This window comes from Crocodylus porosus, unplaced genomic scaffold (assembly GCF_001723895.1).
Source record: "Crocodylus porosus isolate Cpor-Errol unplaced genomic scaffold, CroPor_comp1, whole genome shotgun sequence".
NCBI lineage: Eukaryota > Metazoa > Chordata > Crocodylia > Crocodylidae > Crocodylus > Crocodylus porosus.
Genome location: NW_017728928.1, coordinates 1,036,073 through 1,051,595, shown reverse-complemented (window position 1 = coordinate 1,051,595; position 15,523 = coordinate 1,036,073). Strand labels below are relative to the sequence as shown.

The 15,523-nt window shown below is 58.4% G+C and overlaps 1 protein-coding gene across 1 annotated transcript in view; it reads left to right on the top strand.

Annotated features, from left to right (window-relative positions):
* Nucleotides 1-15,523, top strand: part of CEP131 (centrosomal protein 131) — a gene marked incomplete at its 5' end in the record, with an annotated part of 20,163 nt that continues 4,640 nt past the window's right edge. Inside the window, 17 exons of the mRNA XM_019542790.1 lie at nt 1-114; nt 566-660; nt 1,935-2,049; nt 8,904-9,031; nt 9,450-9,563; nt 9,817-9,966; nt 10,073-10,190; nt 11,022-11,141; nt 11,793-11,961; nt 12,062-12,165; nt 12,299-12,481; nt 12,699-12,890; nt 13,192-13,329; nt 13,638-13,763; nt 13,970-14,086; nt 14,679-14,708; nt 15,188-15,290. Coding sequence (XP_019398335.1) covers nt 1-114; nt 566-660; nt 1,935-2,049; nt 8,904-9,031; nt 9,450-9,563; nt 9,817-9,966; nt 10,073-10,190; nt 11,022-11,141; nt 11,793-11,961; nt 12,062-12,165; nt 12,299-12,481; nt 12,699-12,890; nt 13,192-13,329; nt 13,638-13,763; nt 13,970-14,086; nt 14,679-14,708; nt 15,188-15,290 — 2,116 coding nt within the window. The remainder of the gene's footprint in view (nt 115-565; nt 661-1,934; nt 2,050-8,903; nt 9,032-9,449; nt 9,564-9,816; nt 9,967-10,072; nt 10,191-11,021; nt 11,142-11,792; nt 11,962-12,061; nt 12,166-12,298; nt 12,482-12,698; nt 12,891-13,191; nt 13,330-13,637; nt 13,764-13,969; nt 14,087-14,678; nt 14,709-15,187; nt 15,291-15,523) is intronic.

Here is a 15,523-nt window from a genome sequence, read left to right as displayed (position 1 = left end):
CTCACCGGGCTCCCGCTGCACGTGTCGCGGCGCCCCGGCAGCGCGTGCCCGGCCAAGCACGTGGCCCGCTCCGTCTCGGTCAGCGCCGACAGCAAGCCCCGGCGCAGCCCCCCGGTGAGTGCGGGCGCGGGGGCGTCGCGGGGGTGCTGAGGCCTGCTCCCGGGCTCGTCGCCTCTGGGAGGGGCTCCGCGGCGCCCTGCCGCCGGGGAAGCTCTGCTGCTTGCCCTGGGAGCCTCGGCTCGGGCGGTTGTGGGGTGGTCGCTGGCGTGCTCCCAGCTCTGGTGCCCCTTTTTGTGCCCAGGCAGCAGCACGTCTTCCGGTCTCCTCCTGCCAGCCCTCTCCGGGGGAGCGGGTTGGGTGGGCGTTGCGTGGTGTCTCCCCGTGCCCGCTGCCGCGGGGGGGAGTTGCAGGTTCTCTGCCTCTTGCGGAGTCGGGCCCTCGGTCCCGGAGACGTTGCATCGCTGTCCGGCTCCGCCGAGAGGACTCGGCTCGGCACGAGCGTCTCGCCGCTGCCTGGCTGCGGTGTGCCTGCACAGCTGAGCTCAGGGGTTGCTTTCCCCCGCAGGAGGAGGCAGGACTGGGCAGCGCCAGGGCCATCAACAATCTCCGCAGATCCAACAGCACCACCCAGGTCAGCCCGCGGGCGAACAGCGCTGCCAGGTGAGGAGAGGGGTCACGGGAGTCGGGGAGCGTGATTCTGCGGGCCCTTCCTCGGGGGGAACCGAGCCCTGAATTGTTCCCCGGGCTACCGTGTGCATTCACCCTCCACCTATCGCGCATCCTCCAGCCCTCACAGTCACCCGGGGTGTAACACCCCCAGGTGACACATGAGCCTTGCGAATCCGGACTGGGGTCCCGATAGAGCTCGCTGCTCCTGGAAGTAGAGTCCGCTCCAGGCCGTGCCTTTGTGGGTGTCCAGGCCTCCCCGCGAGAGCTTTATTTGGGGGTCAGGCTTTAATTAAAAATCAGTCTCGTCCCTTCCCGCCTTGCTTAGCGTCGCTGGACGGGGGAGTCTCTTCCGGCCGCGTCGTCGATGAGACGCCTTTGGGCGAGAGGTGGGAGTTTGCTCAGACAGCACCAAGGCCCCCGGGCTGTTTTTAACCCTCTTACTGCAGCGCGGGTCCGAGGTCGAGCCCTCGGGCTTAGCTGCAAGGTCGGAGCAGGGCGCGGCGTGCCAGGCAGCGCCGCCCGGGGCCGTGGCGTCTAGAAGCTATTCGCTGTGGAATGAGAAACACGGGAACGCCCCGGGCAGCTGCGGGCTCCAGGCCGGCCGGGCGGCGAAGCCTGCCAAGGGGCTGCGGGGGCTGCACGGCTAACGGGCGGCCCGTCTGGCTTCAGGCAGGCGCCCCCGCCCGCCGGGGAACAGCAGCTGTTGTTCTCTCGGCCACCTGGACGTTTCTTCGACGCGAGCTCGGGGGCGCCGGTTCCTTTTCGAAATGCTGCCTTGAGCGGGAGAGATCGTCTCCCTTAGGGCGCTGCCCGACAGTCGTGTCCCCGCTGCGGGTGGCGGTTTGCTCTGGCTGTAAATGCACGCGGATGGGCCGCGGGAGTCTCTGTGGTTTTCATGCGCTCGCTGATTCTCGTGAGACCCGTGCGAGTGAGGGGTGGCCCCCCTCCCGTGGCCACATAGGAAGCGCAGAGGCCTGGTTCTCCATCCTCTGCTGTAGCCATCGCCCATCTCTTTGGGATGAGCCCCATGTCCGAGCTAAATATTTATAGACACCAACCGCAGACTCCCCGCTCTGCCAAGCCTTTTGGCTTCCCGGTGTTGGGTGAGAGGTGCCCTCGTTCTCCGGGCATCTCTGGGGGTTAGTGACGGCTGAGAGCTCGGCGTGGGTGCCACATGAAGGGTGAAAGCCTGACGTGTAGAAAGATAATGGCAAGGTCCTTCCTTCTCTCCCTCTGTCCTGGATTTGCTTCTCCCCGGCTTGCAGCACGGAGCAGGGCAGAGACTTCTCGACCTTCTTCGATGGCAGCTCCAGCGGAAGGAAGAAGCTGGCGAGTCTGAGCAAAGCCTCCCCGGAGAAGAAGACCACGTGGAACATCCTGGTAAGGGAGACGGGTCTGGGGGCCGAGCCACACTCCCCTCCCTCCGGCAACTAGCTGCTTGGCTCGAAGTTAGGGCGCTGGTCGCACGCTCCCGTCTGTTGCGAAATGCCGGATTAGAGACTCCGACACCGCTTGGCGAGCCGCGGACTTTACGGAGCGAGCGAGTACGCGGCTTGTGGGGCGGGATAAGAGGTGGCAAAACTCACGCGCGCGGGCGGGCAAATGCAAAACTCATGCGCGCGGTAGGATTTCAGTTATAGCTATTACCAAATAAATATTTTGGTTTGGGTTGACTTAAAAGATAAGACTATAAAGTTACATAAATGTGAAAAATGCCACGCGGCAGTTCTACAAAGTGAAATAAAACATTTACATGTCCTTGTGCCGTGGGGCGGTAGAACATTTATGCAGCGGTTTCATTTGTAAATGCGTTAATAGTGAGTGGATTCTTTTCTTCGTTGGGCCAATTGGGAAGTTTGGTATAGACAAAGGCACTTACAGAGTTTATACGATTTTGGATACATTTTGCAACACAGGAACAAATGCATAAAAATATTATAATAGGTATAAATAACATAAGGAGTGTTGAAAGTAGGTTAGATAGCCAAGATGAAATATTAAATTCTAATGCATTAAAAACTTGAGACAGTAAGTTGTTGCCAATGCCAGCGATGCTGTTGACACAGGTAGCTATTTTGCGAATGCTGTCGACTTGTTGATTGAGTGGGATGGAAACATTAGGGATTGCAATACAACATAGGTCATTAGATAGGTTAAGGTATTGGCATAGGCCACCGTGTTGGAGTAATAAGGCGTCTAATGCAAGACGGTTTTGTATGGTCATTTGGGAGGTGGCCTGTAACTGCTGGTTAAAGAGAAAAAAGCTGTTGGCTGTACAGTTTGCTAATAACTCTACTTCCTCGGCTAATTGGGCTAGTGCAATGCGGGCTTTTGTAATGCCGACTCGCCAGATAAATAGGCCTTCGGCAGCCCAACTGAGTGTTTGGACGACTCTTTCGTTGTTGGTCAGCTGGCTCCAGACTGGGCTATATGTGGTTGTGTGCTTAGATATATGAGCTAATAAGGGACTGGAGGGGGAGGCCATGTTGGCCACGAGGGGAGGACAAAAAAGAATAAAGGCGAGAAAACAATGGGTATTAGTAAGGGCGGCAGGCAAAACGGTTAAGAAGTGACCATTAGAACATGCCCAGGCTAGGCCAAGGGGAGCTGGCGTGTTTTGCTGACAAGGGGGATTTTTGGGGAAATTGTGTTGCGACCAAATGGGGGGTCCGGTTGCGTACGGGATGGGTCGTGGAAGTCTATGGCAGTCACAATGAGCTAAAACAGCATGTAATATTGGTTGATAAAAAGCAAAAAACGAATTGTTACCGTGGCTGCCTGGAGCGCTTAAGTTGCGTGCGTGGGAAATATCCCAGTTAGTTGGGAGAAGGGTGGTACGGGAAGATGTAAAGGATATAAACCAGGGGGGAGAAATAGTATGAGGATTCCAAATTAATGAAGAATCGGGGCGGATCCAATCTTTACCTTGAGGGTTGACGCCCCAAGGAATTGCGGAACAGTTATAGGGTCTGTTCTCTTGTATGCAGTTGCTGTTGTGAGCGGTGAGATTTGCTAGGGAGAGGCTTGACGGCCAGTTATGTTGGTCCATGGAGCGGCTTGCTTTACCATCTGGCGACCCAGGGTATGAGATATTAATTGGTTTACTAGTGGAGTTAAAGGCGTCAAGAAACCAAGTAGTGACATTGAGGGGGATGACGTGTGGGTCTAAAACGGGAGCGTCTACAGACAAGGGAACTCTAAGGCAGGCGGTTAAGCCGGAAGGCGACTTGTTGCTAGAGGCGTTAGCCCATGTGGATAAAAGCTGGAGCACGGTATTAGGTAATGAAACGGGGAGCAAGGGTAGACGCAGTAGGTAGGGCTAGGGAAAAGGTAATAACGGGTGTCGGCGATGGTGGACACAGCCCGGTGGGTGTTGATCTTGCAGATGTGGCGCCTCATAATTGTTGCGAGGTGGCGTTGACAGAGCGTGCGTTATTAAACTGTGGTCTGGGAAAATAAATAAGAAGAGAAAAAAAAGAAACATATAACAATAATATTAAAATATTGAGCTTAATTTTTCGGTTCGCATCGACAGCTTAACCAGTTGTGGTGAGCTAGGAATGATTTTGTAAGTTGCTCGGTTTGGACTTGGTAGGTGTTTGGGTACGTTCCTGCGGATTGTACTGTTCTTGGTACAGTAGTTGTTTCTTCTCCGTGGGTCCTGGTGTGGCTACCCAGGTAAGCTCCCCCGGCTGGAATCGGGGTTTCCATGGTTCTGGCGTTTCTTGTTTCCTGTCGGTCCACAATGGTTTTTCTTCGTTAAGTTGAATTAGAATTTGCGGGAGACGGCTGGTCCAGTTTGAATATGTGCCGTCGCCTGTTCGGCGGAGATTTTCTTTGAGGATTCCTATGAAATGCTCAACAGCGCCATTTGACTGTGGGTGATGGGGATGTGGGTGTGCCAGATGATGATGTAGGTACTGCAGAAGGTTACTAAGGCTTTTGACGTAAAGGGTGGTCCTCCGTCGGATTGAATTTCGTTTGGCACTTGCCAGAGGCTCGTGGCCTGGAGTAGTGCAGAACAGACAGTTTTGGCGGTAGTCTTTGTAAGGGGGATGCATCGTAGCCGTCTGGTGCCTAGATCGACTGGGACTAAGGCCTTGGCCTGACGTTTGACTCCAGGGAGTGGTCCCATGAGGTCGACTTGCCGTGTCTTTCCTGGGGTCAAACGCCTGTTTGGCTGCTGCGGCTGGTGTGGCCTTGACCTTGTTACACATGTAGCAGGTTCGGCTCTGTGTTTTCCAGTCCTGAAGCGTAATGGTAAATGGCGGTGTCTCAGCGGTCATTCGCTTCCGTTTGAGATGGGCCTTGTTGGGGCTGGGGTGGCTCCAGAACTCATGTAGCCATTGCACAAAGTGCTGGTTATTGACGCTTGTTTTAGCGAGGATGGCTGCTGCAACTTGTTGTGGTTGGTGTGCTGTTTCCTTGACGGCTGCTGCGCGCTTTTCTGGGTCCTGCAGTACGGCATCGATGTGGGCGTGGACCGGGTCGGTAGCTGGCCGATGAGAGCGGGTGTGCCGTAATAGAGGTATGGTTTTAAAGTGGGGTAATATAGCGAAGATCGTATTCCAGACGGGTTGGTTTTCTGTGGCTTGTGCCTGGCCAGGTAATATTTTGTAGATATATTGAGAGTCAATAGCTATTACAGGGACGGGTTCGTGGACATTATGGGCGTCTAAGTAGTGTTGGAGGGCTCCTTTAAATGTGAGGAGTTCTTCAAGTTGTGCGTTTGGAGGTGGAGCTGCGGGCTCTACTTCAGTGCGTTGGCACGGGTTACAGAAAAACCCGTGCGCTCCGCCATGGGCTGTGCTCCTGTCTGATGCTACCCAGGCGGGCAGGATAGTGCCGTACATTAATAAAGGGTTTTGATGATGAAGGGAAGGCGTTGTACTTACTGGGGCCTCTTTTGTCTTCCAGTGATGGAAGTGAAAGTGGAAGACTTGGACTGATTCTTGCCAGGTGGTACATAGGCTGTGAAAGGTCGGGTCTGGTCGGTCGGGAGTGAGAAGTGGGAGTAGTGTGACGCCTGATGCGACAACAGTTCCAGTGGTTGCAGAAATACTGGGACAGGCGGTTGTGGCGAGTTGGGATGCTAGTAAAAGGGTTCCTATAACTCCATATCGAAGTTGAGACGGTCGTAGAGCCTTGTAGGTCAAAAATACTAATTTGTTGGTGCTAGTAGTGCCAGTTGCCCAGGGTATTTGACTCATATGCCCAAGGGTAACGGTTATGGGCTCGTTGGGGCTAATACTGTGGAGGACTGTAGTCGAAGCAGCTTTTAAAAGTTCTTGTAACTTATCGTAGTCATGGATGGGGTCCCATATATTTCGGGTGCTGGCTCTAGTACGTAGTTGCTGATGTAAGCATGCAATGACTTCTAGACGACTTGTTGGAATATGAGCTTTGTGCCAGTTTAGCTGGCCTAGAAGTTGTTGGATTTCCTTTTTCGTTGGGATGGCACCCTTGACCCGGGGTATGGTTGGAGTTGTGTGCGTCGTCACCTTGCGTGTTTCATGATCGAACACTTCACCAAGGAAGGAAATGTGCGGCTTTGCAGCGAGTTGAGATTTGTGCATGTTTACAGTCCATCCGTGGGTTTGTAAGTGGTGTACCAGCTTTTCCGTAGTTTGGGTTACTGCTTCTGGAGTTCTGCCCATAGTGGCGATGTCGTCTACGTAACTCCAGATTTGGACGTCACCAGGTGTAGCGTAGGCCTCAGGGGTGCTGTTGGTGGCTGCCGCTGGTGAGTTGCAGTACCCTTGGGGGCAGACCTTCCATTTGAACATTTGTCCGTTTACACACATGTTGAGTATTGCGACGTCGTCAGTGATGGGGATGGAAAAGAGTGTGTTTTTGAGGTCTAGAGTACTTCCGACCCAGGGGATTGTCTGATAGGCTATCGTTTCGTTTAAAGTTTGTGGTAGTGTCTTGGGGCTCGGCTGCGATAAAGGTTCTACTGCTTGTTGGCGCGCCGGTAGTCGACCACGAGTCGGGCCTGGTTAGGGTCTCCAGGTTTTGCAATGCCCCACGCAGGCGACAAAAATTTAGCATGAGAGATTTTAGAAATGCGGCCTGCCGATTGTAACTCGTCGAGAAGTTTTTGAAGCGAGTTCTGGAGATGCGGTTTCGTAGGGATAGGTGTATAACGCCACGACAGATGATTGATGATTTTTGGCGTGTGTGGCATGATGCTTGGTGCTTTGCAGGAGCTGATTGGAAATGCTTGTAGGAGCTTGAGTTTGAGGTTGAATTTGAGAATTTCAGGAACGCCAAGTAGATTAACATCTCCCATTGCGGCGGTGAATGATTTTCCTGTTAAATGGTGTACACAACGGGCTGTGGAGACGTTGGCGGTGGAGTTTAGGCCTTGTACATGAATTTTGCCACTGAGTAGAATATGGGGTGTGGATGGTCGAATGACAGAAATTTGTGCACCTGTGTCTAGTAGGAACTTGATTTCTTTTGCTTTGGTGAGCAAAGACGGGTCTCTGATGGGTAGAGTGACGTGGGGACGCGGGTCTCGGAATTGCTGAAGGTTGCCACCGAGGTTTATTGCCTCGGTGGCTGCTACTCGTTTTTTGGCTTTGGTTGGCGGTTAGGGTCCCATCCGAATTTGATAGCAAGGGTTAACTGTTCTTCTTCTGAAAGTTTTCGTAGGGTAGCCTTGTCGAGTCCAGATTGTCCCAATAAAAATCCAAATCTTGCTCGTTCTAGAGGTGTCCAAATGGGTGGCCCTTCGTTCTTTTCTTTTCTTTGCGACTCCCACTGCCCTTGTGTTTGCTGTGGTTGCCACTGTCCCTGGGTTGCCAGACCTTGGGAACCGCCGTCAGTGGTAGCTGGGAATGCTTCGCGTTCGGGGACTTCAGGTGAGAATTGTCATTGTAGGTGTAAGATGCTGCTACAGGGTTGCCCGACAGAGGCGAGCATGATAAGACGTACCGCCTGTCCGTAGACGGTCCGTAGACGTAGACTTGATACGCCGCCTCTACTCCTTTGGTGGCGACAGGAACTCGACCGGGGTCCAGCAAGTGCTTTTGGGGCCAGCTTTCATCTCTTTTTTCGAGCTTAACTCTGTCTATGGGATTTTTTTTTGGATTCCATTGTAGAAACGAGCATCCGACTATTGCAAAGACGAGTTTCAGGGCCCGTGGCCTTCGAAGGTTGTTGCGGTCTCCTTCATGTCCTCTGTAGGTACAGCGCAGGATACCTCCTGCAGCTGGGGCGGCAGGAGTTAGCAGTGGTAGCTCATCTGTGTCATCGAGTAGGCTTGTATTGACGCGTGTCCCTCCGCTCCGAGTTGACTGTCGCATTAGGTAGTGCGCCTCCGCTTTGTCAAGGGTTTCTGCGCCGTGTTCTAGGACCAGACGGCCTAGCCACGTTATGGGTGTTTCGCCTGCTCGTTTTCCGGTGTCTAAGGAGAGCTCTCGGAGCTTGCCGCGGTCTCGTGACCGGAAGACGACAACCGTCTTTTCTTCTTTGTCGTCCGTTGTGACTTTGCGGGTGGTAACAGGCGAAACGCTTGGCAGCGAGTTCACCGGTGGCAGTGACGGATAAATCGCTGGCGGCGGGGCTGTGACGAGAGCGGGGGGCTTGGGCTCTGAGTACGGGTGGCTTTTCTTTTTCGCGCTCCTCAGGAGTGTTCTGGAGCGGTTGGGGCGCGCCAAATATGTTGCTCCGCCTCCTCTAAGTACTCGGGGCTCTTTTCCGGGTTGCTCGTCGGTGTGGCGGATGTTTTTGCCGCTGCGAGTTCTGCGGCGTTACGACATGCTGTGTGGAGCTGACTCGCGTGCGATAGGATTTCGGTTATAGCTATTACCAAATAAATATTTTGGTTTGGGTTGACTTAAAAGATAAGACTATAAAGTTACATAAATGTGAAAAATGCCATGTGGCAGTTGCACAAAATGAAATAAAACATTTACGCCGTCCTGCCTCTGGCGTGTAGGGTGGGCCCAATTCCAGCTCGGTGCTGGCAGGGTCTCCGTGCCTGGGCACTTCTCATTAGATCCTCAGGTGACTCCAGAGCCACTCCGTCGGCCCTCTTACACCCTTGGTCTATGCTCGGTGTCTGACCCCTTAGCAGCCGGTTCCTCTGCTTGCTCCTGGCATCTGACTCTAAGCTTGGGGTCGGGGGGTCCTGTCTTATGGAGGGAGAAGGTGGCATCGGGCAGGCGTGTGACCCGTGCTGGCTTGGCGCTCGCGGGCGGGTGCTCGATTCTGCTTCCCCTGCCCAGGACGACGAACCGCGGGTCTTCCCCGCCCTGGCTGGCGACCGTAGCAGCAGCGCCCTGGAGTCCTCCACGAGCATGAGGAAGAAAGAAGCCACGGTGCTCCTGGCAGCCAACTTCACTGCCAACAACAGGTGAGAGGCGGCGTGAGGCCTGGAGCACCACCTGCTCTCTCCTGCGGGCAAGGGATGTAGCAAGGTGGGAGCGTACCCTTCCTTCTCCGGTGTAGAGGCAGAGCCAGCTGGCACAGGCAGTACGTGGCCTCCCGGCCCCCGTGTGCCACGATGTCTCACACATGGGAGTGAAGGAGCTGGGACTTGGAGTTGGCTCCAGCGCGGAGAGGGCAAGAGGGGGCTGTGGGCACTGAGTGCGGCCTGGGGGGGGTGTCTGGGCTTGGAGAGGGGGTGCTGGAAGGGGGCTTAGCGCCGGGAAGAGAGAGGTCCCTCTGGTGTCTTGGCTTTTCCTTTGCTCCCTCACGGACAAGGGCAGTGCCAGCACCGCTAGAGTCAGGGCCCAGCCAGTCCTGAAGCCTCTCCCTTCTCTCCACGGCAGGAGTAACAAAGGGGCTGTGGGCAACTGCGTCACCACCATGGTGCACAACAACTACGCCCCCGCCGACAGGGCCCCCGCACCCAAGAGCTCCAACCAAGCCGCCACCTCGCTCAAGTAAGTGTGAGCGAGCACTCGGCTGCAGGGGCACGGCAGGGGGCTGCTGTCTCTGCCCGTGGGGGTTTCCCCCATGGTCATGTGCCCTGTCGGCGCAGAGGCTGGGCCCAGAACTGGCCCCTCTGCGCTCCCTGCCATCCCAGCACCTCCGTTCACCCGCATGGCGGGGCTCCTGTCCGGCTGTATCTCCGGGGGAGCACGGGGCTGGCATGGCAGCAGGCAGGGCGCCCCTAACCCATCCCGTCCACCGCAGCAACATCGTCAAGGCCACATCCCACGAGGACCACGAGGGCAGCGGCGTGGCGAAGTCGCAGAAGAACTTCTCCAGCAACAACATCCTGGTGCGCAACAACACCGGCAGCCTGCTCAGGCGGAAGGAGGTGACAGAAGAGGAGGCGGAGAGGTGAGGGGCAGAGCAGGCAGGTCCAGCCAGGGTTGGGGGGCCCGGACTTGCTGCAGTGAGTGGTGGGAAGGCTTACGTGGCCTCTGCCCCTCTCCTTCCCCTGCAGGTTCATCCACCAGGTGAACGTGGCCGCGGTGACCATCCAGCGCTGGTACCGATGCCACTCGCAGAGGCGCAAGGCGGGGGCAGCCGCACTCGGGCATGTGCTGGCTTCCAAGAGAGAGGTCAGTCTTATGAGCATGGCCCTGAGGGACTGGCCCACGGTGTTTCGGGTCTGGGGACTAGACCACGGTGTCTCGGGGCACAGCCATGCTGCCACTGCCTGGGGAGCCCATTGGCCTGCCAGTTCTTCCGGCCAAGGCCTGCATGAGAGCTGAAGATTGTAGCTGGGGGCATTTCTGTTGAGAGGTGCCAGCCTCTGTCAGCCCCTCGAGGTCCTGGGAGCCACAGGCGGTGCCAGGAACAGCCCTGGGTTTGCCATACGGCAGCATTGGGCTCCGACATCTTGGCTGCTTGGGTGGGACTTCAGGGTGCAGGAACCTGTCTGGGATTTGTTCCCTGTCCTGCCTTGCATACCAACACCCAAGGCGTGAGCAGGATCCACAGGGGCTCTTGCCAGGTCCCCCAGGCTGGGCGCTCCTAACACAACAGCCCTGGGTCTGCCCAGCACCCAGAGCACAGACTTGTCCTCGAAGCACTGACAGCTGCTGCGCGGGGAAGTGACGCATCCTCGGCAGCAGTTTGTGCTTCTGGGTGTTTCATTATTTATCTAAAAAAAGGAAAAAGCCCCCCTGCCCTGTCTCCTGGCTCTGGCATATCATTGCTACTTTTCAGCCCTGCCTTGTCAGCTCTTTCAGACCCAGCCAGCAGCTAATTGCATTTGGTGCCTAATGGGCCCTGGGGAAAGATCCTGCGCAGAGGGAGGGTTGGGGCCAGGGAAGTCCCTGGGCTCAGGGCAGCCATGGAGGTGGGACGTGGCCCATTCCCTTCGCCGCGTTTGGTGGGTGCTGGAGAGGAGCCTCCGTTATCCTCCCCGTGTGCTTCTCCCCCGGCAGGAACGGCAGCAGCAGGCGCAGGAGGAGGGAAACGTCCTGGACCTGCAGCGGAGGAAAGACGAGGAGAGGCGGAGGATCCGCGAGGAGAAGGCGCGCCTGGCCCGGCAGGCGGCCATCCAGGTAGCCACGGGGCGCTGGCCACTGTGCCCAGGTGGATTGGGATCTGTCCTGGAGGTGGGGAGCTGCAGGAGCTTGCTCTCCATCCTCGTGTGGGCTGCTCGCACACGGAGCAACGAAAGGAACTTCTTTCTCACCCATGCATAATTAGTGGGGAGCTCGTTACCACCAGATGCAGCAGCTGAGTTTAGCCAGACTCACAAAGGGATTGGACACTTTCTTGGAGGAAAAGGACATCTGTCGCTACCGAGTTAGGGATACTCTGAATCGGATCCTCCTAGACCTTAAATGCTGGAGGCTTCAGGGGAGAGAGGAACAGGGGAAAATCCTGGGCAGACCCTGTTCGATCTCCCAGCCTCCTCATGGCATCGTGCGTGCCCCCAAGGGAGCCAGGCTGCTCTTTTCTGCTGGCAGAGCGTACTGGCGCGGGGTCCGCATCTGATGGGTGCTGGTCATGTAGGCCTCGCCAGTAGCCCGTGCTCCAGCCCTGCTTGGCGGGTCTATTCTCCCATTCGCCCCAGTGCCTGCTGTGCGCCGCGTATCGGGGCTCCCATCTGCCCTGGGAGGGCTGGAGCACTTCTGTGTTGTTGCCGGTACCCGTCGGAGGGGGGCTCCTGGGCCAGGCAGGGGCTGACGGCCGGTGCCACCTTCCAGGAGCTGCAGCAGAAGCGGGCGCAGAAGGCCTCGGAGGCGAAGCGGCTGGCAGAGGAGGAGCTGGCGGCGCTGAAGGGGAGCAGGAGGGCCGGGAGGAGGAAGCCCAGCAAGCCAGCCGTGCCCAAGAACGGCAGCCCGGCCAGCAGGGTGTTCAAGGCCAACAATGCAGGTGAGCCCTGCATGCATCCTGCTCGGGGTGCTGAGTTGGGGGTGGAGGAGGGGTGTCGCCAGCGGCTGGGACTGAGCAAGAGCTGTTTTGGTTGCTCCAGATGCCAATTTCCACGCGGCGCCAGCTGCAGCCCCTGAGGAGACCCCCGCAGTGGAGCCCAGCTCGGGGCCCAGGCAGGAGCCCGTGGCTGAGGATGGGCAGCAGGTGAGCTCGGATGTCTCCGCGCTGCTGGGATTTGAGTCTGCAGTCAGTCTGGCACAGAGAGCGCCAGGCCTGAGGCTCTCCAGAGAGTGGTGCCAAGGGCTCTTGAGTCCTCTTGCTCTGTGTCCCCTCCCAGGATGTGAGCTCCAGGGAGGTGGCCAGTGAAGACCTGGAGGCGGTGGTGGCCACGGCCAGCTGCGCCCCCTCCAAGGTCACCCTGCACGACCTGCTGGACACCCTCAAGCTGCTGGAGGAGGAGCCGGAGCTGCTGCCCCAGCCCAAGGCCTGCAAGAAGGAGAGACATGCCTGGATCGATGGGGTAGGGGCAGAGGCGCTCCCCTCTCAAACGGCTCAGTGCACACCACAGGGATGGGATAGTAGTGGGCAGCGGGGGACTTTTGCATGTCTCCCCACGGGGCTGCTGTCACCTCTGCCCCCGCGCCGCTGCAGGTGACTGGAGGCTCCTGGGTGGTTCCAGGGGTGTTGCCCCCCTCGCATTGCCCTGCTCCTTCCCACGCTGTTCCCTCCACTGCCAGGAGGCCGACTCCACCTCCCTGACCGCCGACAACCTGGAGAAGCTGGGCAAGCTGAGCCACGGCGCAGGGGCGGCCGGGGACGGGGCCCTGCTGTCCGAGGCCAAGCTGCAGAGCATCATCAGCTTCCTGGATGAGATGGAGAAGTCAGAGCAGGAGCGACCTCGCTCTGCTGCCTCGGCCACGCCACGGGAGGTGAGTGCCGGGCCGGGGGCTGGAGGAGGCACATGCTGGCTGGCATGTACTGGGGCTGCAAGAGCCAGCCGTGCCTGACATCCATCCTGGCATCTTGGGGGGCTGGAGAGATGATGGGACCGGGGCTCCTGCCCCTTGCTGCCTTCTGGGGATTGCCGTGTGGAGGGGGGGGGCCCTTGGGTGGCTGCCAGGGCTCTGGTTGGCAGGACTAAGTGGGGGAGGGGGAGGTCTCGCCTTGTCCGTGGCAGGCAGCGTCCAGCCCCTTTTCAGTGTCATGTGGGCAGTGTTTCCTCCCCCGCAGGGGCTCCTGTCTGAGGAAGAGTTGGCTCACTTGGAGCAGGCGTCTGCAGTCGCTACCGAGGTCACCAGCTCCATCGTGCGGCTGCGGCTGGAGGTGGAGGAGAAGAAGCGTGCCATCAGCTTGCTGCAGACTGCACTGGTGCGTCACCCGGCGTGGGGGAGCCCTGGCTGTGCCCGGCGCCCATCGGCCAGGAGGGGAGGACGGCTGCTCTACGAGGGCTGTACCTTTCCCAGCCTGCCCACGCCAGGCTCCCCTCCATCCCCTGGCACGGGAGCTCGGCAGTGCCGGGAGACTTCGCAGTGAGAGGCGCCAGCCCGAGTGGGCAGACGCCCTCCAGAGCCACCCTGCCTCCTCATGCCCTTCGGTGTGAAGCGAGGCGTTGTGCCAGCCCCAGCTGTAAGTGCAGCCCCCCAGATGCCCCTGCTCCTTTCCCCTGCTCCCTACAGGCTCAGCAGCGCGAGCTGACCGTCCGGCATGTCAAGCAGACCGAGAAGGAGCTGAGCCACCAACTCCAGCTGCAGCGGGAGCAGTACGAGGCTGCTATCCAGAGGCACCTGGCCTTCATCGACCAGGTACGTGCCCATCCTAGCCGGGCTGAGGGTCATTTTGGAAGCAAGAACCCAGGACCTCCCTCTAAGCCTCCCCCTCCAGTAGCTGTGGGGGAGCGGGTCCTGAGCTGACCTTTGTGGCGTAAGAGTGCAGGCGCTGGGCTGCTTCATATGCCGGGGGGGTCGGGGGCCAGGCGGCAGGTGCCCAGCTGCCCCCTCTGCCCCCGCAGTTGATTGACGACAAGAAGGTGCTGAGTGAGAAGTGTGAAGTGGTGGTGGCCGAGCTGAAGCAGGTGGATCAGAAATACGCCAAGAAGGTCGCCCAGATGCAGGAGCAGCACGAGCTGGTGAGACGAGGGGGAGGAAGGCGACGGTTGTGGGGGAGAAACTCTTCCCCATCACAGCCTGGTCCAGCACCCCGTACCGCAGCCTGGCAGAGGTGACTGTGTCACAGGGTCTCTCCTGCAGTGCGGGGGGTGGCATTGCCCCTGCCTGTGGCTGGGGGTCCCTGCCTGTCCCACGTGGGGTCTCTGCTACCACGCTGGGGGCTGCGTCTTAGGCAGCCACAGCCTTGCTGGAGCCAGTGCGAGAGCACAAGGAAATCCCATGACCAGGAAGTATTTGTCCCTCCCCAGCTGGCCCCCAGAGCTCCTGCACGGCTGTGGAGGCTGCTAGGAGCCCCTCTGCACACGCCAGCTGGGTCCGAGCTGCTTGTGTCTGAAGGTTGGCCCCAGGGCACAGGCTTGCTGTGGGGGGGAACTGTCCCTCTGCTCAGCTCCTCCTGGGACCTGTTGCCCCCTGCCCTACTCCTCCAGGGACCTCCTCACCACATCCCCAGCACTGTTTGTCTGCTCCCCCTCCTCCTCCCCCCTGCTTGGTGCCCATTGCCCACGGCAGGGCTGCTGCCCCCTCCTCTCCCTCCTCTCTCTGTCTCCCCAGGTCTGGTGCACCTTGGGCCCCTTGTGCCAGGTAACGCTGTTCTGTGCTCGCCGTGCACCTCTTCCTTGCCTGTCTGCCTGGCCTGTAGCTGCCACTTGCCCTGAGTGCTTGCAGCTCAGAGCACCAAGAGGGTAACGAGGAGCCCCCTTGCCTGCTCTTAATGACATCCCCGCACTCCGCCCATGCCCCTGCAGGTGGGTGCTTGCACCCACATGCACACACATGCAAGCACCCTTGGCTTTCGTTGACCCCTGTGTCCAGCAGCATGTGGGCTCCTTCCAGCCTGCTCACTTCCACAGGCTTCCCCTGCTGCCCCTCCGCATGGCTGCCTCCCAGGAGGGGTGCGGAGAAAGCCCCAGGGACCGTGTCTAGAGCTGCAGGAGACCCGGGCTGTGCCAAGGCCGCTGGCTCCTGTCCGACGCGGTGTCTCCAGGCTGGGCGTTTGGATCCCCGCGGCATTGCGGTGCCTTGCCCCCACCCCTGAGGGCTCGCTGTTCCCTCCTGTGCAGGAGATCAAGAAGCTGAAGGAGCTGATGAGCGTGACAGAGAAGCTCCGCCGGGAGAAGTGGATCGACGAGAAAACGAAGAGGATCAAGGAGATCACCGTGAAAGGTACAGAGCACTCCCCGCGCCGGCGTCCAGCTGCCGCGCCACGCTTACGCAAGCTGGGGGCAGACAGGTTTTCCCAGCCCATGCGTGTCACAGGACACAGACCCCACACGTGTGCCCCTGGCCGTGCCTGCCCTGTCCCCAGGCTCAGCAAATGGGTGGACGAGAACCTCATGGTGTTTAACACCGAAAAATGCAAGGTTCTCCACCTTGGGAGGAAAAACCTGCAGCATCCT